Source organism: Lepisma saccharinum, chromosome 8 (assembly GCF_977018435.1).
Source record: "Lepisma saccharinum chromosome 8, izLepSacc3.1, whole genome shotgun sequence".
Lineage (NCBI taxonomy): Eukaryota > Metazoa > Arthropoda > Insecta > Zygentoma > Lepismatidae > Lepisma > Lepisma saccharinum.
This window is the reverse complement of record NC_139236.1, coordinates 67580889-67603777: the sequence shown is the minus strand read 5'-3', so window position 1 is coordinate 67603777 and position 22889 is coordinate 67580889. Positions and strand designations below refer to the sequence as shown.

General features: G+C 38.6%; 1 protein-coding gene across 1 annotated transcript in view; it reads left to right on the top strand.

The window, feature by feature from the left end:
- LOC145991521 (serine/threonine-protein kinase 32B) overlaps window positions 1-22889 on the top strand; it is a 302259-nt gene that overhangs the window by 207725 nt on the left and 71645 nt on the right. Inside the window, exon 3 of the mRNA XM_083127541.1 lies at window positions 18353-18518. Within this exon, the coding sequence (XP_082983667.1) occupies window positions 18353-18518 (166 nt within the window). The remainder of the gene's footprint in view (window positions 1-18352; window positions 18519-22889) is intronic.

Genomic DNA, 22889 nt, shown 5'->3' with positions numbered 1-22889 from the left:
TCTAGACAAATTATTGTTGATGAATTACACAGACAAGCCAGACATAATTATAAGAGACTGCCAGTAGTCACAAAAGGCATAGATGATTTATGGCAGAGCGACTTGATTGAGATGGCAAGTGGACAGCTGAAAAACTTAGACAAAATCAACAAGGGCTACAAGTATCTACTCACTGTAATAGACACATTTTCAAAATTTGCCTGGGCTGTGCCACTCAAATCCAAGACTGGAAAATGTGTTACAGAAGCCTTCAGGACAATCATCAATCAGAGTGGAAGATCACCGCGCTATTTGCAAACAGATAATGGCAAAGAATTTTATAATTCTGTGTTCCAACAATTTATTAAAAGCCAGTCAATACAACATTATTCGAGTTACAGTGATCTCAAGGCCTCAATTGTAGAGAGATTCAACAAAACCCTAAAAAATCTTATGTATAAACAATTTACACTTCAAGGTAATTATAAATGGCTTAATATTCTTCCAGAACTTCTACATAAATATAACAACTCGGTCCATTCCACAATCAACATGAAACCCTCTGAAGTAACTTCATCTGATGAGCAAGAATTGATCAGGACTGTTTATTATCCTAGATACCAGCCAACAACAAGAAAAGCCAAATACAAGGTGGGTGATCAAGTAAGAATCAGCAAATATAAGTACTTATTCAAAAGAGGCTTTACAAGAAACTGGAGCACTGAATTATTTACAGTGGTTCAAGTTAAACCTGGGACCCTTAACACATATATAATAAAAGACCACCGAGGAGAAATTCTCAAAGGTAGATTCTATGAAGAAGAAGTCATCAAAACTAAACAGCCTGACACATATCTCATAGAAAAAATCATCCGCAGAAAAGGCAACAAGTTATTTGTCAAATGGCTAGGACTTCCAGAACACAGCTGGATCGATGCAGACAAAGTGATAATATGAGCACCTGGGATGTTATAAAAAAGACTGCCAGAACCTGAACAGCAGATTAAGAGAAATGGCAAGTTGCTGCCTGATAATATTAGATGTCTTATTGTTGGACCATCGGCTTGTGGTAAAACTACACTAATGATTGATAATTTTTTATTGGCACCCAACTGGTTAGACTGGAAAAACAGGCACTTGTATGTCTTCTCTAAGAACTTGGAACAATTAAAATATCAGCAGCTGATGAAGCTATATGATGGATTGGATATTGCCACTTTTGAATCAGATGTTAAGCCATTCCATGAATGTCTCGATAATTCTGTTGTTGTGTTTGATGACATTATACTGGATAATCAAAACAAGGTTAGAAATTTCTTTACACAGGGCCGACACAAAAACATTGATTGTTTCTACCTGGCACAGACTTTTTCTAAAATTCCGAAGCAGCTGATCCGAGACAACAGCAATTTTATATGTGTGTTTCATCAAGATCATACCAACCTCAAACACATACATGATAAATATGTAGGTGGGGACTTGAGCTACAATGATTTTTCCAAGTTTTGCAGCAGGTGCTGGAATCAAAACAGTTATGGGTTTGTCACAATTGATATGACAAGAAAACCCAATAGTGGCAAATACAGAAATAAAATCAACAATTTTCTAGACATTGAAACATATATAAATAACCATGAAAAGGCCAATCATTGATGATCTTAAATTAAGAGATTATCTTGTAAAAAGATTTAAGGGATGGAAATCACAGAACCGAGGAATTTATGAACAACACAAACAAACAGAACAGCCTATTATTGATGCTATTAGTGAATTAGGTAAAAATATCAAAACTGTTACAGAGCAAAATCAAAATTTGATCACAGAGCTTGTACCTGTAGCTGCAAGGAACATATTAGATTATCCAATCACCCCACTTTCCAGTATTCATACACCTAGTCCTGTTGCTCCTCGAAGAATTGAAGCTACTCAGGATCCTATTGAATTGGGTCTTCTTGCTCAAAAATATTTAAGCACACCTAAAGACAAGAAAGATGAGGTTTTTGGCTTATATGCCGACACAGAGCGTGATGGTAGCATCATACATAGAATTGGCAATTTCAGAGTAACATTTATGGGAGATGATCTCATTGTATATTCAGAATCTCATCTTGGACAAAGAGGTGGTTTTGTTAAATATCCCGGCACACCTGGGTTGTGGGAACTGATGACTAGGAAGAGACCTTTCAGCTATACAGATCAAGATTATGAGCACTACAAAGAAATATTAATAAAATCAGATGCTCTATACCAGAACAATGATCCCACACAAAAAAGAGTCAAGTCTAGCAGTGGAGCAAAATACAACAATTTAATCAAGCCTATATGGTCACAAATTAAAACAGGCAGTGGAATCAAACAATACAACACCCTGCCTAAAGAATTTGTGTGGGTTGATGATGTCAGGAAACTTGTAGATAGGTTATTGGTGATAGCTGGGGAGGAAAATGCTGGCAACCACAATTTTTACAATGAAAAGGTTGGAATTATGGACATGATAAGCACCAAATTGTCTAATTTTATAGTAAATGACACTAAGGGGATTGGATATCTTATAAAAATTATTAATACTCTACCACCTAAATTTTGGAATATTTCTGAGGGCCGGGGGTTGGTTAATGACATTATAAACAAGCTGCCATTTGAACTACACATTCCAGGCTATCAGTATTGTGGTCCAGGCACAAAATTGGACCATAGATTAAACAGAGGGGACCCTGGTGTTAATCCCCTAGATGCTGTTTGTAGAGACCATGACATAGCATACAACACACATTCTGATCTAGTCAAGAGACATGTTGCAGAAAAAAAACTAGAAGAGGCTGCATTTGGTAGATTTGTAAGCAAAGATGATGCTTTGAGTGAGAGAATAGCAGCATTGGGGACCACCATAGCTATGAACACCAAACAAAAACTGGGGTGGGGGCTGTGAATATATATATAATGAACCTAGAATGAAGGCCAAGGGTGTTATGTATCAAATACCTTATGCAGGTCTTAAATCTCTTAAAACTATTGATAGTCTTTTATCCAAAAAGCAGCGCAAGAAAAAAAGCTCTTGTCTTGCAAAGGGCCATGGTATGAAATTGTTGCTTAGTACCCCCCAATTAAAAAAATTACAACAATCTAGAAAAAAATCACATGTGGGGGGTTTCATATTTACTATCCCGGCCATCTTAGCAGCACTTGGGGCTGTTGGGAGCTTGGCTGGGGGATCAGCTGCCATAGCAAAAACAGTAATAGATGCCAAAAAAATAAAGCAGAATTAGATGAATTGAAGCGCCATAACCTGGCCATGCAGAAACAAGGCAAAGGTGTTAAGAGAGCCATGAATAAGTTTATAAAAAAACAAGAGCCGCTTACAAACCAAGATATTGAAGCTTTAATCAAGCCACTGGGCATCAAAAATTTTAGAGGTGTGTACATGTCTGATTCTTTGCCAGAACAACCACTCAACAAAGAGTGTGGCATTGTTAATTTGGATAAGTACAAAAATCAGGGCACTCACTGGATTTGTTATCTTAAATATTTAAACAATGAGGCATTTGTGTTTGATTCATTTGGAGGTGTTCCACCTGAAAATTTAGTAAAATATCTAAAATCACCTAATCTTTATTACAATAATGCCCGTGTTCAAAACTTCAAAGATGTTAATTGTGGACATTTGTGTTTATCTGTTCTTAGATATATGTCTCAAATAAATAAACCATCAATTGAAAATTTTCAAAAAGGCTTGTGGTATTTAAAACATCATGGGGGTATTCCATCTGACCAGCCAAAATTCAATATTGAAACTTAGATTACATGATGATATAGTGTATCCCAAAACAATAGCTCTCAGAGCATTTTATGGCATGTACTTGATCCCTAATATTACACACCACAAAAACAAAATTGCAGTAGGGGATCAAAAAATTGTCATCACTCCAGGGCAGTATAATCTGTCCACTCTAAATGCTCAATTACCCAGAGGTATAGTATTAACTCAAAATTCTGTCACTCACAGAGTAGAGATTGTATCTGCTACAGAAACAGTGGATCTGGGTACTATAGGAGAGCTGTTAGGCTTTGAGAACAACACAAAACTTGAAGCGGCCATCAAACACACTGCTATTAATATACCTAAATTCTTAGCCATAGTGACTCTGAATATTCACTGTAATGTGGCGGAGGGTATGATCACCAAATCAAATGGCATAGGCACTCACAAACAAACTGGCATCATTGCAACATTGAAACCGAATTCTGAATTTATGGAGCCCATCATCTACACTCCATCCCCAACATTATATTTTCCTGTGTGCCATAATAGAATACATAACATTGAATTGATGGTCACTAATGAAAAAGAAGAATTAGTTGATTTTGCTGGAGCCACAACAACTGCAATCATAGAGATTAATATTTAAATAAAAATACATACAAAAAAATGGAAAATATTGAGAGTTATGAGCTACAATCATTCCCCCCAAACAGGAGGACATTTGCAAATTTAAATCAACCCAACACAGAAATTGAGGTTGATCTTGATGTAGGGGATGGCTTTATACACCCCCACAGAGCAGATCTATACATCAAATTTGATGTTGTAAAGCTCGATGGAACAGATTATCCGGCAAATCCAAATATAAGATTGGTAGATAATTTTGTGCCGCATCTGTTCTCTGAAATTGAGATCAGAAAACATGGTGTTGTTATAAACAGAGTAGATTATCCCGGCATTACCTCCACAGCTTTGGCCACACTAAAATTATCCAAAACCGAGGCCTCTTACTACAAAATAGGTGGATTTGAGGCTGGTGATAAAATTATATCTAAGAGGCACACAGTGCTGTTTCCAATGCGCCTGTTGCCAGGATTCTTCTCAGATTACAAAGATATTATGTGGAAGGGTGGTTTAAGAATCACATTTAGAAGATCTGCCAATGATAATAATGCTTTGATGAGGTACAGTACATTAAATTCTACAGGGGAAGCTCTGCCCAATACCCTACCTGATGAAGGCAAATGCATTATTCAGACTATGGAGCTAAGAATCCCGGTTGTTGAATATGAAGCTAGTTATGCTCTTAAATACAAAGCAGATATAATAAAAAATCCACAGATTCCTTTACAATTTTATACATATCAATGTGTACAGAAGCCTGCCGCTGGTACTTATTATGAGTTTGATGCTACAAATTCATTCTCCAGTATACAATACGACATGCCGGATTTTGTGGTGGTACTGTTTCAGACTGGAAGACACAATAATCAGGAAACAAATTCAAGTAGATTTGATAACTGCAACATCAAGAACATATATCTTAAAAATGGCAGAAATGAGGTGTTCCCCAGAGAAAATTATAATTTAGACATGTCCAAGGATGATTTCCTTAAATTATATGAAGCATTTACAGCATACAAAAGGGTCACTACTGGCAATACTGACATGTATTACACACCAGATGAATTCAAAGCACAGAGACCCATGTTTGTCATCAACACTTCAAAAAGGAAACAAGTTGTGGTTAATGACAGGACAAACATTAAAATTATCTGTGAATTCCACAATACACTCTCTAATGACACCATATGTAGTGTTATTCTCATAGGTGAAAAATCATATGTTTATGATGTAAGAAATGAGAGAGTCACAGAGCAATTCTAGAAGAGCCCTGCTTATTACACAAGTTGAGCCTGGTGTATAATTAAACTTAAACCGGAAGTAAATATGTGTGTGTGTGTGTGTGTGTGTGTGTGTGAGGGTGGCTTAGTTTTAGGTGTGGGCAAAAAAAATATCAAGAGGGGCATATTTTTAACAAGCTTATGGACAACAATCTGACAGAAGTGCCTTTTGTAAGTGTGGACAAATCAATCTGAGGGGGCTCATCATTTCACAGGAACTTCCCGAGGGCATTTTTACAAAAATCTTGGATTAGACGGAGTACCACACTTGAGCAAAAAGCTCATATGGGCATGTTGAGCAAGTTTTAAGTGTAGCCAAATCTGCCTGAGGGGGGTTCATCATTTATCGAAATGGTTGTAGCACAAATTACACTACTCACATGCTTCTTGTCTACATCTAAATATACCAATGTATGCAATTTATCCAAGACCGAAGGTTTAATTCACATACAGGGTGTACAGGAAATTTGTTTCGATTTCAACAAGTCATTACGCCTGTCAGCATACGAGATCGAGAAATGCTATCTGTTGCAAACTTGCCACTTTCGTATCGCCAGGATGTCCAATGAAAATGGTGTACCGTAGGAGATGTCACTGACATGCTGATCCTGAATCACCTTGTCTTCCAGAGGCCCACCAGGGGCCACGCGTTGAAGTTACTGAAAAAATAGAACAAAACTTTAAACACTTCACTGCTTCATGTCTTACATTTGCAACATAATGATTTACTGAAATGGTAAATGTGCTTTATGTGCACCAATGGCGTAGCATGAGCATTTCGGGTGGGAACGCCAAGTCCGAAGGAAGGGTAGGCCTTTTTTTGCATAAGAGTTTACTTATGGAATTAGGCGACATAGGTATTGTCTATTTAAAATCACAACCTCGTTGTGTTTATTGCATGAAGTCAGCCGGGTTCCGATAAGACATGATCCATGCTTGTTTTATCTAGAGAATGAGATGCCTCAGTGTGCAACAAATGCTTGGAGCACTGGTGTTTTATACCATTTTTAATTAGATTGCTCAAGTCAGAAACACCGCACACCATTCGGAGTATTTTGCTCCACACATAACACATGTGTAGCAAAACTGAATTTTATAATCAAGGAAACTCAAGTCATTAAAAACCTACCTGAATCACAAGCCCCTCTAGAACAACAGTAGACTTCATTGTTGTGGATGATACAACTATTGATTGATTTGGTATATTTTACATCGCTTTCTACCACTTTTGTCTAATCGCTATGGATATGAGTGATGATATTGATGAAGTTGATGAAGAGACACTCACAAAGAACAAACCGGGATTCGAACCAGAAACCTCTGGCGTCTTAGCGCGCTGTGCAAAACACACTGGCACGAAGGTGGGTGGATGATCCAACAATCGTACACTCTACTGACGTAACAGTGCCTATTAGTAATTCAGAGTTGCAGACCACTGTTTATTGCATCTTGAGAATGCTGATAAACATTTTAAAATAATTTTGTCCAGAGACCATACGATGTTAAGAGTTTTGAAACTAATGCTAAACATTTCCATTGACACAATATTAGGCAGTTAGATACTAACGAAAAAATATTTTTTTAAAAGAAATGGTTAGGTGGCAAATCAACCACAGGCTGAACTTCTACCACGAGGACTTTACCAACTTGTTTGACAAAATCTGTTTCTTATTTTAGTTTTTAATGCACTTCACTGTTCTTGCGATAAATTACACAATGCAGTGATAATTAAGAAATGGTATATTTGAGATTGGTAAAGATACGTCAGTCAATATTACGTATTGTAGCGTCACACAGCACGAGCAGAGGCACGAGGTTTGTCTATGGGCACGAACGCGAAAAACCGGGTAGGAATTCTACTTCTGTCGTCTGCATCGGAAGGCAGGAAAGGTCACATGGCACCTAGAACCAATCAGGTGTTCCGTACGCCAGCGTATGGAAAGAGCATTTCGTCCGTGCTGTAGAGATCCAAGCCGCAAGCTTTCCCTCCTTCTCTCAGCCTCTAGGCAGGCAGGGTCCTGTTCGCCAAACCTAGCCGGTGTCCGGCAAGCAAAGGCATAGACAAATGCTACAACGAGAGCTGTTAGTGGAGCGTTGTAGACGGATCGCGAAAAATAGCTTTTATAATGCCATAATGCTCAAACATGTGTATAATTATTCACGTTTTACTTTATATTTACAGCATTTTAAAAATTTTAAATCAGGGAACGCCGGGCGTACTAGGACGCTTCGCTACTGATGTGCACCCTGTAGACTATATTAATATTATAGACGCGTCTGCGTTTCTTTATCCTTGCCCCCAAGTGCTCTGTTTCACCTCAATCCATTCATAATACCTCTGCAAAACGAATCTTGTTTTCCTCGCTCCATAGGCCCCATTGTAATACGATTTCAGCGCCACACGTGGCCGCAAAACGAAACATCATCCTCCCCGGCAGCGTTTTCTGTGTGCCTTACTCATTTGCTAATTGTTGACTTTGGATAAAGCCATTTGTAACTTTCATTTCGAAAGGTGTTTATTTTTGCGATAATGAATTACTATAACTGAAACAATGAGCATGTTTACACTACACTGAAGTAAATAGACATACTCGTGGTTATTATGGGGACAGTGACATCCTCTATGAACCACAACTAATGAACTAACCGTGCACAGGTCAAACATTCCTGACCAAACTTTAAACTTAGGAAAAGGGTTTCACATAAAGCTCAACATTTTGTAGGTCTCACCTAGTACAAATTGCAGTAAATATCTATTTTTTTTGATCGCATGTTTTTTTACTGTCTTAAATACATTTTTATATAGATAGGCTAAAGCGGATGCTCTAACTACTATGTAACGTGTGTCCGTTGAGGATCGAATCCAGGACTGCTTTATTACAAAGCAACGCATTGGTCACAAATTCTAGGGTGTTCGAGAAAAAGCACAAGTCAAAAATTCAATTTTACAACAGACAGCTTTCTTATGTTTATTTCTCTTAGCAAAAAACATTACAGACATGATATTCATGGTGGAACATCACTTATTAGAATCTTTACACATGCGAAATATTGATAATAGCTTCTTCAATTAATTCAGTGGACTTTAATGAAAGCTACAGAAAATTGCGTTCTTTGACGGATGTGCCTTTTTCAGAACACCCTAGAATTAATCTATTTGCTTTGTGTTTTAATTTTGTATCGGCTTTTCTGCCTCTTGAGGCTAAATGATGCTTAGATGATTAGACACTTACATACCCAGGATCGGGCTCAAACTAGAATCTTCGTTGGAGAGACCTTGAGCCGACGAGGTACTAAAATGCAATGTTAACAACATAAACAAAGCAGACTTTCGTTGCGAAGTGGTTACCACAGTGAGCTCCGACACCAGGGTTCCCGGGTTTTATTCCCGGTATGTTCATGGATGCTCTTTGCGAGTATCCCTTCATCAATTTCATCCTCATCTTCGTGATTAGCCAAAAGTGGCAGAAAAGTGAACTAGATTAAATCAAATCAATAAATATAAAATACATATATTTAATTTAATGAAAGGCTAAAGAATAACAAAGCATCTGGCATTGATTTAATACCAGCTGAGTTAATTAAATATGGTGGAAATTCGTTAATATGTCATTTGAACGTAACAGATCAACTACAGATCAAATTTTTCACATCTGAAAGACACTTGAGAAAAAGTGGGAATATAATCAAAATGTCCATCAGCTATTTATTGATTTCAAAAAAGCATATGATTCGGTCAAAAGACATAAATTATATAATATTATATTAGTCGAGTTTGGAATACCTAAGAAGCTTGTTGGTATGATAAAAGTATGCACCAGTGAAACAGAAAGTAAAATTCGTGTGGGTATTAATGTGTGTGACAAATTTACAATTCATGATGGATTAAAACAAGGATATGCATTATCTCCATTGGTCTTTAATTTTCCTTAGAATATGCTGTTAGGAAGGTAAAAGAAACTAAAGAAGGACAAAAACTAAACGGTGTGACTCGGTTGTTAGCATATGCAGATGATGTAGACTTATTAGGGGATGATATAAATACAATTAAGAATAATGCTAAAATATTTTTCAAAACTGCTAAAGAGATAGGTTTGGAAGTTAACAAAGATAAAACTAAACATATGCTTACAGGCCAAAACCAAGTGTTAGGTTATAATCAAAATTTATTTATTGATAACAACTCGTTTAAACCATTTTCCAAATTCAAATACTTAGAAGTAATATTAACAAATGAAAATTATATTAAAGAGGAAATAAAAAGTAGGCTTAATTCAGGAAATGCATGTTACTTTTCTATTCATAAACTTTTGTCTTCTCGTTTAATATATAAGAAACTAAAAGTTAAAAGATACAAAACAGTAATTTTGCCTGTAGTATCATATGGGTGTGAAACTTGGTCAATTACATTGAAAAAAGAACATAAATTGAGAGTATTTGAAAATAAGATCCTTAGGAAAATATTTGGACCTAAAAGGGATGAGGAGACAGGTGAGTGGAAAATATTATATAATTTAGAACTACATAATTTGTATTCATGTCCATATATTATTAGAATAACACTACCCAGCATGATTTTTGCGGCAAAGCATGTCATAAGTGATTTTAAGGAAATAAGATTTTAGAAATGTCATTCGTTTGTTTGTATCACGTCTAGCTATCGTGTTGATTGCCATTTACTGTCTGAAAGTGTGTCATTGTGGCTCGGTGCTGCTTTGCAATAAGAGCGAAGAAAACTTAGGGCCCTTCCATTCGGGATAGCGATGGTTTGGCGCGAGTCATATCAGTGACTGCTACTTTTTTCCTGTGTAAAACATCTGGATTTAATAAGAAAAACAAGGACAGTATTGTGTACCCGAATATAAAGTCGGCGATGAGATCCGTTCCTCATGGACCAGAAATTCCAATACCTTCACCTACTACCAGTTTACCTGACTCTGAAGCTTCCTCAAATTCCGAAAACGAGCAAGTTGATACCCGGCAGCATATTAAGTTTTTGGTAAGGTATCATACTATACCGCATTCTATCTGATTGTGCTGGTAACAACCAGAGAATGGAGGGTTTCCGTATTTGTCTGTAGTCACCTTACAGAGACGCACACACACACATGTAGAACATAGGTGCATGCAGCCCTCCAACGTCGTCACCTTGTAATGGAGGTACACAGTGGTTCGTACCCACTTTAAACAGTAAGTCCAGTTCCGATTAACCTATATGTGTATGAAGTGGACTTTGAAACAAAAGCTTAAAAAAAACCCAACTAAAACGTAAATGTACACTTGCGCACACATACATAAAAGGGGTTTGTGGTGACTGAGAAGTTCAGAACCGCTCTACTAGATAACTGAGAATATACACTATTGTTGACAGTTGTCCATGTGAATATGCTTTATGAATTATGTAAACAATCCATTGAATTTTAATTTGTTGCCTATACGAAAAACGATATTCATCATTTAAAAAATAAAACCTTCTACCTTCAACATATGTATAGAAAACATATAATGAATGTGAACTTTGCTTGCTGTGTGGAAATTATTACAGGGATATAGGTTACAACTGGTCTAATCTCTTGTTACTTTTTCGTAATTTTTTTTTATATAAACCGTCCGTAAAGGCAAGCTGCTTTGTTCCCTCCTGTTTGTATTCTCAGTGCAAACACCGCCTTTGTGGAGCAACGCATGAAAATCCTTCACCCTCCCTCTTTATGCACGCACGGGGACAAAACACTCCTCCGAGAGACTAGCTTTAATGAGCTTCTTTCAGTCCTGACGTTGTCCAGGGAAATATAAGCTTCGCAGCACACATACTAAGCTAGCTTTTTTTTTTGTTTGTTCCAACACACTCTCAAAACACCCCTCCTTTTTTTCCTTTCATTTCCATTCGACGTACACAGACGCGATGGATCTCGCAATTTTGCGTCATACAAATTCTTTTCGGCGGGTTAATAACTAGAGAGCGCGGACCGCACTGAAGTCTCTGCGTCAGCCAATCAAGAGTTTCCTCGGTGTCTATTCGTGTCGATATTGGCTCGTGCTCTGGGATAGCAATCGTATGATGGACGAACGGCCGTTTGACGTTTGACTTTGAAATGGAACCCGTCAGAAGTTGTTAATATTTTTGCTAAGGTTCTGTCCGTTTCAATGTCTGCGTGTGTGTGTTTGAACTTGTCCACTTTAATATCTCTAGCTTTGAAGTTTCCCACCACTGAGGTTAAATAATTTAGAGTGTCTCTTCTGTATTAGATTCCTTTTGATCACTAAGAAATCCAATCATGAAACGGAGCGATGCATTTAATTATCGATGTATTTATTGCATTGAGGTCGAGCCTGAGCATATGGTAAATAATGCAAGGTTTGTCTGAATAGTTCTCGGACTACTGTTTTACTCATGTTGAATAATTTCTTCATCCAGAATGTTATGTTAAATGCTATACTGAATTGTACACCGAATACAGTAGCGGCGATTAGAGGCAGCGTGGTGGGGCATTGCCCCCCCCCCCACTTTTTGCCTCCGCAGTATGACCTTTAATGTTCAGCCCTGTCTACCAAGAAAAGGTGAAATACCTTATATGGTATTTTATGCATATCCCGGCTCTCATAAATCCGGACCTTCTTTGAACAAGTGAAGTGTTCAGATATGGACGCTTCTCAGATGACCGTATCGATTTTTTCACATATATGTTTGAGATAATGGAAATTCTTTGTGCGTGAAAAGTGTACGTGACCGGCTTCCGTCATGGTTATGAAATTCGAGACAACGCAAGGATGGGCGCTTTGCTGGAATTTCAAACCGTCTGTGTCAATATCCTCGAACAGGACAGGAAGCAATAACGATTCTTCACAACCTCCTGGTGGAAAGTGCATCGTCAGAGGTGGTTGGTAGGCATAAATGATAGACAATGCCCGAGGGGAGTTTTTACGTTCTTTGAAGTAGTGTAGCCCTAAGCGAACAGTCGTAATTGAAAACACTTGTTGCCTAAACAGGAATAACCTGATACGGTTGTGTCCCAATTGCGTACACATTTTTTCTGCCTTGGGACCTACAGTGCGTCCATTTCGATCTTCAGCCGAGACATCGGGAGAAGCGTGGCGGGCGGCGCTGGCGGAGATGCCGACATTTGCGGCTAGTAATGCCCGCTTATTTTTATGGACATATGCAGACATTTATATAAATTATGCAAAACGAGCACTAACCCGTGTTATAATTTATCATCTGTAATTCATCCAAGTTCTGACCTTATATACACAAAAAAATACGCTTTAGAAACGATGTTAAGAGCCACAGATAATAAAACATTTTAATCATAGTTTTGACCAGTAACGTCCTGCTTAAGTTTATATCCTTGAAAGAGTTTTGTGCCGATGGGGATCGTTTGGAGGTTTCGAATGTGCAACACTGTATCAAGATTACGCTGTAGACGAAACCGTTAAAAGTCAATGGTGTTCGTGAGCTTCCTTGCAATCCGAAATCTCCGAGCTCGACTTTTTGTTCCTTCGCGACAGAGCTGTGAATATAATGGCGAGCAGATGTAAACCAAGAGCATGTTAATTTCGTACTGTGCGGAAGGAGTGTTATTATTGGTTACTTGCCGTTACTTGTTTGTGTTATTGCAGTGTGTATGTGTGTTGCGTCAGTGAGAGGATTGGAATGCCAGCCGCAAGGTTCACGTTACGAGGGGGGGACTGATAATTTCTCGGGCCGACCCAGAAGGACTTTAGCTACAGGCACGAAAGTTTCAGGCTATTCAACGTATTCTCCCCGAAAGTCTACACGCTTGGCACTTGGTGGATATCAGTTTGAACAACTCTTATAACACAGGTTAGTGCTCGTTTTGCAATATTTATATAAATGTCTGCATATGTCCATAAAAATAAGCGGGTATTACAGGCCGCAAATGTCGGCATCTCCGTCAGCGCCGCCCGCCACGCTTCTCCCGATCTCTCGGCTGAAGATCGAAATGGACGCACGGTACAACTTCGCATACAAATTTTTAAAAAGTAAATCAGATCGACACTTGAGACTGGTCTGTGCCTTATTCGTCACAGTTGGAACGTTGTAGATAATTCGACATGATTAAAGTCGTCGTTGAAGTGTGTGTGTGTGTGTATATATATATATATATATCTATATATATATATATATATAATTTAATAATAAAAGTGTGGCCTACTTTTATACGAGTATATACTGCACATTTATTAACTGAAAGAAGCCCTGTCAGCTAATAATGCATTATTTCGTCAATTCAAAATATAATTAGTAACTTTTACCTAAACTTCAAATTCAAATTTCAAAACTTATAACCCTGTTCTTATAAATTTAGAAATATTACCAATCTTCCTCATATTTGTTAGTGCTCCTTGCCATCGTCCAATGGAACATCATTCTTCCGCTCTACGCCTTCCAGGTTCATTGCCATCCTACGAATCATGTCATTAGACTTTTCTGCCTCAGCGTTTAAGCTATTTACTCGTACAAGGTCTCCCACTCTTGGATGTAGTCTACCTAGCTCACTGTTGTTTTGTGGTTCCATCCCTCCACTGCATTATTTGTCCGGTGCTTTCTGTTGAAAATATCTCCCTTGGCACTAAGGGGTTTTAAGACATTAGCACACGAATGAAAAGTCTGATTATGTTGACAGACTGAAAGGGTGAAATGACTTTGGAGGGATTTACGAAGTAGGAGACCATGGTAAGTCAATGAGATTAGCTATTGTTGCTAGTCAAGCCAGCTGTCTCTCTGGGCCACTACCCATGATTTGTTTTTGAAAACAGGTTTATGAGATCAACATGTTCGCAATTAGGACATGCAATTATTTCTCGCTTTTGTGTGTTCGCAATTAGGACGATTTAGGCGTTGCTCTCAATTAGGACAACCTTTGCAGTATTAGTGGTACCGTATGAGAAATTCAGCTGCCGATTGGGCTTCAAAATTTAGAACCACATATTCGAACATGGATGGCAAAGAAATCCTATTAGCGTTAACTGTTTCCGAAAATATCTCGATCCTTTGAGAATTGGGTACCCGGAACAGAAAAATCTGAATTAGGAATACAAACTCTGGTATCTGGACGTGGAAGTGAAATTCAGATACCGGAACAATAAACCGGATTCCTGGATCCTTAAACAAATTCGGATACCCGGAACAGAAATATCGTGAACCTGGATCCGGAAATGAACTTTGGGTGTTCCGAAACGAAAAATCGGGGACCCGGATCTGGAACTGAAATTCGGGGTACTTGGAGTGGAATTGAAATTCGGATACCCGGAACAAGAAAAAAGGGTACCCACATCCGGGAGTGAGAAATTGGAGAACTGAATCCGGAACTGAAATTTGGATACCTGGAACATAAAAATCGGTGCATGGATCCATAATTGATATTCGGGATACCGGAACGGAGAATCGGTTACGAGGATCAGAATCCGAAAAGAAAATCTGTGCTCATGATGCAGAACCTAAATTCTGGTACCCCGATCCGAACAAAAAAATCTGGTATGCGGATCTATCATTGTTAGGAACCCGGATATTTTATGATCTGGATCTAGCCATCGTTTATTCGACACAGAACATGATTACATTGAAGCACACACAGCAACGTAAGCATCTGCAGCCTGTACTGGGCCAATTAAGTGTCGGATTAGTAATTTCTTCTCGTGGTAGCTGAAAGGGTTTTCATCAAATTTCACCCAACTTTGCTAATCAGTAAACATATTCAGTAAACTCAACACACTATTGCACGAATCGGTATGCAGAATCACCCACCAGAAATACCAAAAGCGTCTGATCATCTACGTGAACGCTCATCTGGTCTTGTGAGCCGATTTACCATCGCTATACGCTGATGATGCAAGCTTTAATTATCCATGCGTATGCACCTGATTACCATTTGCAGCACCCTAACTTCCACCAATGTGCTCTTATATCGATAGTTAGCTAGCTATGACCACATCACGAATGTTATGTAATCTAGTGGCTCGCGGTGATGAAATATAGGTCAGCTGAAAGTGGATATCAGTTGGAGTGAGTCTTTCATCCCACGATATCTAAAGAAAATCCCATTTTCATTACGGCAGCCCACGTCTGGTGCTTATAAGGACCATTAGGAACTTCGCAAGATGTTTCAAAGCAGCATGAAAGTCTTCCCGATATAGATTTCGAAAGACCTCTAGATATTCCCTATACCGTAACGTCTGCTTCTACGTCATCTTTTTCGTGTCATTTCTTTATGGAAAAATATTTTTTATTGTGTACTTTCGTAGGGTCTCCCTCTCTCCTTTTTATGGTTTCATGTTGGAAAAGTGACGTAGCGAGAAAGATGGATTGGAGCTAAAAGATTTCCTCCTGCATGGATTTCAATGTTGGGGGGATTCGCGAACAAGTACCCACTCATGAAATATACAGGTTAGGGTCGTTCCTTTCATAGCGGGTCCCTTCAAGTGCCAGAGCGTAAGCTTTTCAAGCGGACGAGAAGAGAAGAGACATAAACTCGGCTCTCCGGGATGAGCATCCGGAACGGACCGGGGTTTCCATGGCAACAGGAACACTTTCAGAATTAGAGGGGTTCACCACTCTGTCGTTCCTTTTTTGGAGGAGGAGGTGGGTGTTTCAGAGCCACCACCACATTTTAAATGTCACATCCCGAGTGTCCTTTCGTTTGACAAACTGCTTAGCTGAAAGTCACAAAGTAGAAGATGGGGAAAAACGGAGCCAAATCATATTTGGTGTGACTTTGAAACCTCAAATTGGCGAAACCATGCATTAGCCAGTTATGGGATATCTCCCCCCTTTTTTCATCGTGGGAAGGGGGGCTCGCAACGGACCGGAGAGCAAACGTTAATGCTCCCAAACGGGCGTCTACGTCGTTCTCGAGCGACCAGCCTTGATGGAATTACATTTCGTGAAATATGATTCGCAGTGGCTATTAGCATATAACGAGCGAGTCCTCCTGAGAGCCATGCAACCCAGCATTACACGGCATTAGCTCGTAAAGGCGCGTTTTAAGGATACCCATAGGGAAGGCTTAACCTAACACCTTCTTTTCCAAACTGAAAGCCTGCATTCGGCGCAAGAAAGGTCGACCCTACTTTTAGCCTTGTACTAAAGCGCTAGTATGCTTAATTTTATATTATTTATTTTACCTTCAACATAGAAATTTTCCCCATGCACAGAAGGCTTACAGCTAGAGATACATGTAATTGTATACTCATTTATATTGTTCCTTCGACACACATACAACATTAGACATACAGTACATACACGATATAAGCGTAAGATCAGAAACCATGAAGTCTGCTCATAGGCATAGAACAATGAATGAATTGAATATGTGTACGTGTATATGTAACATTCAGTCAAGTAATATAGGACAAGTAATGTATTTGTGTTTTTGTTATTTAGTGTAGATTTTCTGCCATCCATTTTTGGATAATCGTGACGATGAGAGCCACGGATGGGATGAAATTGATGAAGAGACATTCACAAAGAACATGAAAGGAGAATCAAACCCTGGAGCTTTGGTGGCGAGATCGAATGTCGACTACTTAACGTGCAAAGCCACCGAGCCGGCTGTGTTTGTGGATGTGGAGATCAACACAAACATGATCAGGCCGTATGTGGAGGTGATCAACACCACGCTCCGGCCATCTTTAACCCACAATAGTTGCCGCGGTTACCCATTTATTAGAGGCTTGGTGAACCTCGGAGCAGCTCTATTCAGCAATTGTTTGAACAATTTTCACCTGAAATCACTCATCCAGGTCTCCCACGTGGCACTCAGACTCTTTACCCACTGGATTGTGGCGGCTCTGATATACGTAAATATTGAAATTCTGTTGCATATGTTGGACACCTTCTAAATAAAGAATGAATGTTATACTTCCCTGTTTTGGGTACACTATGTGACAATATTTGTCTTACGTTACATTAAGTTTTCTTGACACTTGGCTTGTTTAAAGTCTATATACAATTGGTGCATATTACCTAGGTATTATTGGTGTTATATTATATTCAAATGCTTTCTCCAAAATTTTTCAAGGGTGATTAGATCTGTGGTGGAGCGTCCTTGTCTAAACCCACATTGAAATTCTACTATAATCTTCTCAATGTATATCTTCAATCTTCCAGCCAGAACATTCGTAAATATTTTGTGTACGAGTATTAATGCTAATAACGTCATTCCCCTGTAGTTTTCACAGTTCAGTTTACTTTCCTTTTTATGGAGGGAGCACATTAGTCCTATGCACCATCCTTCAGTCACTTCTTCTTATCATGCTTAGAAGTTGGACTTCCACAGTTTGATGCTTCCTTTCTTTATCATTTCTGCAGTGATATTTTCCTCACCAGTGACTCTATAATTCTTTAAGTTTCTAATTATTTTGTTAATTTCTCCTACTCTGGGTTCATTAATAAACTGTTGTGGACCAAAATATTGTCATTCTAATCATTTGTACTTGAGGTTCTGTTCAAAAGTTTTTTAAAATACTCTCTCTCCAGCGTTCTATCACTACTTCTCCACACACCAAGTTCCCAGTTCTGTAGCACGGAATTCCATAGCGCTTATATTTACAATACCCTCTCTCATGTTGCAGTGTATATTTACAACATGCAGTGAAATCTATGTACTCTGGACTTTGAAAGAGCATTTGTTTTCATACTATGCAGTGAATCAAACCGTCTACAGTTGTTGAAATAACTCTCTTGTTGCAGGTGTGCATAGTCCAGAAGAAGGACAGCAAGCAGATGTATGCGATGAAATACATGAATAAGAGTCAATGTGTGGAGAGGGACGCCTTAAAGAATGTCCTGAGGGAGGTGGAGATTCTGACGGCGCTGGAACATCCATTTCTAGTCAACCTGTGGTTTTCTTTTCAAGGTAAGAATTACACACACAAACACAGGGTATTCGATAGAATTACTACCAATAAGAAATTCATATATCGATTTCATCCGAACATCTTCAGCAGGTTATTGACACGACGCTCGCTTTAAACCCTTTGGATCTACTGGCGCCATCTGCTCACAGAAATCGTCTGGAGTAAAGTTGGTTACAAAGTACCTAATGAAATGCGCGCCTGAGTAGAAAATGCCTTGGTAACATCATTAGCGAGTAAAATTCTCAGTGGTGGAGGGAAAATTTATCTCGACGGAGAGAAATTTTGAACTCCGTCGAGATAAAAGGAAGGAGGATGGGAAATATTCTTAATAATTATCGAAATATAGGTTTGGAAGATGTTATTTCTTCCAGTTACGCCTCCATTGTTTTTTTTCTATCTCATTGGCTGTTGTTTTTGCGCAGTTTCATCATGAGGTTATGCTGTGAAAATTATTAACATTTCGATATGTATTCTGGTTAGAATTAGCTTCTACTATCCTGTATTTTAATTTTAGATGTGTATATTGTATCTTTTCAACTCTTCTTAACAAAGAAATATGTATTGTAATGTGAGCTTAGTCAACCAAAGGGGAATATTTTCGTGAAGGAATGGGAATTTCATTGCCCTGTGAAAGAAAAATTCCACGAAAACGGGTTACCATCGCTTTCATGCCACTGAGGGCTAAAGCGTAAACTTCAAGAGCCTCCTGGTAGCGACGTTCCGAAGCAAACAAGCGGGAACGCGCTACTTTTAATCCAACTCGTAACTAGATAGATACATGCATGCATAATTGACACAAACTCTACTTTCTACAACCCTCGAATCTTGCGGCATTCCGCCAGTACATCTCCTGTTGTTTGCTCTTGGGGATGGGAGGAGGGAATGGGTGGCAGGTGAATTCCAGGCGAGGAAGAAGCCATTGGGACGGCGAACACTCCTGGGGATCCGAGGGAACAAATCCCTTTCCCTTGCGTAGCAAATCTTATTAGACAAGCCTGAATACGCGCGCGAAAACACAATCTCTGCTTGTAGTCCCTGGACCTTCTCCCGTGGGATGAATATTCATAGGATACATTAATCAGAGAGACCTCCTCTTCCGCGGTAAATTGGCCTTTGAGCCTCTGAGTCCGGGTCAGTTTTTGCGGAATTTCCGCGATTCGTTGTCCCATCGGAGAGAGAGAGGGGGCAGGGAAGGAGAGAAAAGCTGTTCTCCTGAGGTCTAATTGAATTCATTTCGACGTTTACAGCATTGTGTTGACGTCAAGTAGACATTTACACGAATCAAAATGCAAATATGCTAATTGCAGGTCCGGAATGCTGGAGAACGCGGAAAGAAATATGTAGGGCAAACTGAACGAAATGTTCCTAAGAGTATTCAGGAAAATAAGCAAAGAATGAAGAAAAAAAAACGATATGTTTTGCCTATTTGACATATTCACTGGTGTTCTGTGCATATTGTTTGTCATTATTTGTCTTTCTCTTTATGGGCTGTAAAGGGCGAACCTTTCTCAAGACATTCACCTCCACGCAGTATACCCTGGACTGAATTTTGCAGACTAACGAGTCTCTGGTCTCTGGACCCCTGACCAGTATATTCCTGTATGGGAATTGTGTTGTGTGCTGCACATATGTGCTTGTGATTGTCCATTAAGTTATTTCATCTTTCACCATTCAGCATCATCTTCGCAATTAGCCAAAAATGGCAGAAACGCGAAATAAATTAAATCAAATTATTCATTAATTCATTCCTTTCTTTTATATGTAAGCTAATTGATACTGGCACGACAGACATTGATTACAATGTTGCCATATCATGGCAAAACATTAGAAATGCAGAGAGTTCAAGAACGAGCGGCTAGCGACAGCTTTAGCACCTTGGAGATACACTGTCAGTGGTGGCTGTTATGACGTTACGTGATTATTGCTAACAGCACAAAACCTAACCTATTTCTGCTAATAGATACCTACGTGAGTAGGTTAGGCGGGTCAGGTTTGGTGCTGTTCGCATGTATTCCCAAGTTGCTATAACTGTCGTTAACCGCTCATGGTACAAGTTTCCGTCCTTCACAGTAACATTTATTCCACACTACGGTTCAGAAATTATTTGGAAAGAAGAGCTGTTAAATGTTCAGAAACTGATGACAAGATGTCACATTGCTATCGCAATGTGGTTAATTTTAGAACGTTTAACAGCATGGCTTTTTAATAGATTGCCTATCAATGAAAGAAGTATTCCACTAAACACACCGATTTATATCTAATCTTAATATAATATGCAAGACTAACAAAAAATATATATTTATTTCAGAAGAACTTGAAGAAAGAAAAGGTAGCACAACTTTAGGAGCATTAACTTTGTAAATGAACAATTTGACATTTTTTAAATTATTTGTTCTGAATTCTAGTATGCTTATTGCATTAATTTCAAACCTAAATTCATCTCCTTTGTGCTTCAGAGAAGAGAGCCATTAAAGGAGAAACTGATGAGAGAAACTCACTAACAAAGCGACCTAGTTCTCAGAAAAAGAACTTCCTTTCATAATTTGATTGCATTTTCCCAGAGTTCGTTACATTATTAGAGGTTTGCCACAAATTAATGAGCTTTTGCTTGTCTTGATTAAAGATTTTTGTCCTGGGAACTAAAAAACTAAGATTACTTATGAAAGCTTTCCCTTCGGATCGAAGACCTGATGCTCTGTAAAGAAGAGTAGCCGCAATAATCCTGTATCATGTGTCAGTGCTTGATTTTAATGACAGGCTAACCCCTTGAATTAATGCAGCAATTAGAAATGTTTCAGTAATCGCTATATTGGTTGTTGACGACCATTGTACAAGTTTGTTAAAAGTCCAAATAGGCTAATCGGAACTGGACCTACAGTTTAACCATCATCTGCCTTCACCGGTTATCGAACCCGAGGACTCTTGATTACAATGCGGTAGCATTATCACTGCACAATTGAGGAAACCCAAATTTTATCGATGGTAACAAGTGGCCCAAATGAGAACTGGTGTTCCATGTGACCTTAATGTATAATCAGAGAAATAACTCACGTTAACAATGTAAACTGACTTGAAAGGGTGGTGGGGCACAGGGGAATTTTCCTCTATAAGTTTCCTTTCCCAACTTCTACATTTCTTAAATTTATTGGGGTGATTCCACGTCAAATCAGGCAGCTGTTGACCCTTGAGTAGTATAAAAGTATATACTACTGGGGCGAGAAAGTATGAACCCCCCTCAGGCAGATTTGCCTACACTTAAAACTTGCTCAACATGCCCATATGAGCTTTTTGCTCAAGTGTGGAACCCCGTCTAATCCAAGATTTTTGTAAAAATGCCCTCGGGAATTTCCTAAGAAAGTATGACCCCCCTCAGATTGATTTGCCTACACTTATAAAAGGCACTTCTGTGAGATTGTTGTCCATAAACCTGTCAAAAATATGCCCCTCTTGATATTTTTTTTGCCCACACCTAAAACTACGCCAAACGTATTAACACCCCCCCCACACACACACACATATTTACTTCCGGTTTAAGTTCAATTGGGCACCAGGCTCAACTTGTATATCTAGTATTAAGATAATGTAATTTTTCTAGAATTGCTCTGTGACTCTCTCATTTCTTACATCATAAACATATGATTTTCCCCTATGAGAATAACACTACATATAGTGTCATCAGGGAGTGTATCGTGGAATTCACAGATAATTTTAATGTTTGTCCTGTCATTAACCACAACTTGTTTCCTTTTTGAAGTGTTGATGACAAACATGGGTCTCTGTGCTTTGAATTCATCTGGTGTGTAATACATGTCAGTATTGCCAGTAGTGACCCTTTTGTATGCTGTAAATGCTTCATATAATTTAAGGAAATCATCCTTGGACATGTCTATATTATAATTTTCTCTAGGGAATACCTCATTTCTGCCATTTTTAAGATATATGTTCTTGATGTTGCAGTTATCAAATCTACTTGAATTTTTTTCCTGATTATTGTGTCTTCCAGTCTGAAACAATACCACCACAAAATCCGGCATGTCATATTGTATACTGGAGAATGAATTTGTAGCATCAAACTCATAATAAGTACCAGCGGCAGGCTTCTGTACACATTGATATGTATAAAATTGTAAAGGAATCTGTGGATTTTTTATTATATCTGCTTTGTATTTAAGAGCATAACTGGCTTCATATTCAACAACTGGGATTCTTAGCTCCATAGTCTGAATAATGCATTTGCCTTCATCAGGTAGGGTATTAGGCAGAGCTTCCCCTGTAGAGTTTAATGTGCTGTACCTCATCAAAGCATTATTATCATTGGCAGCTCTTCTAAATGTGATTCTTAAACCACCCTTCCACATAATATCTTTGTA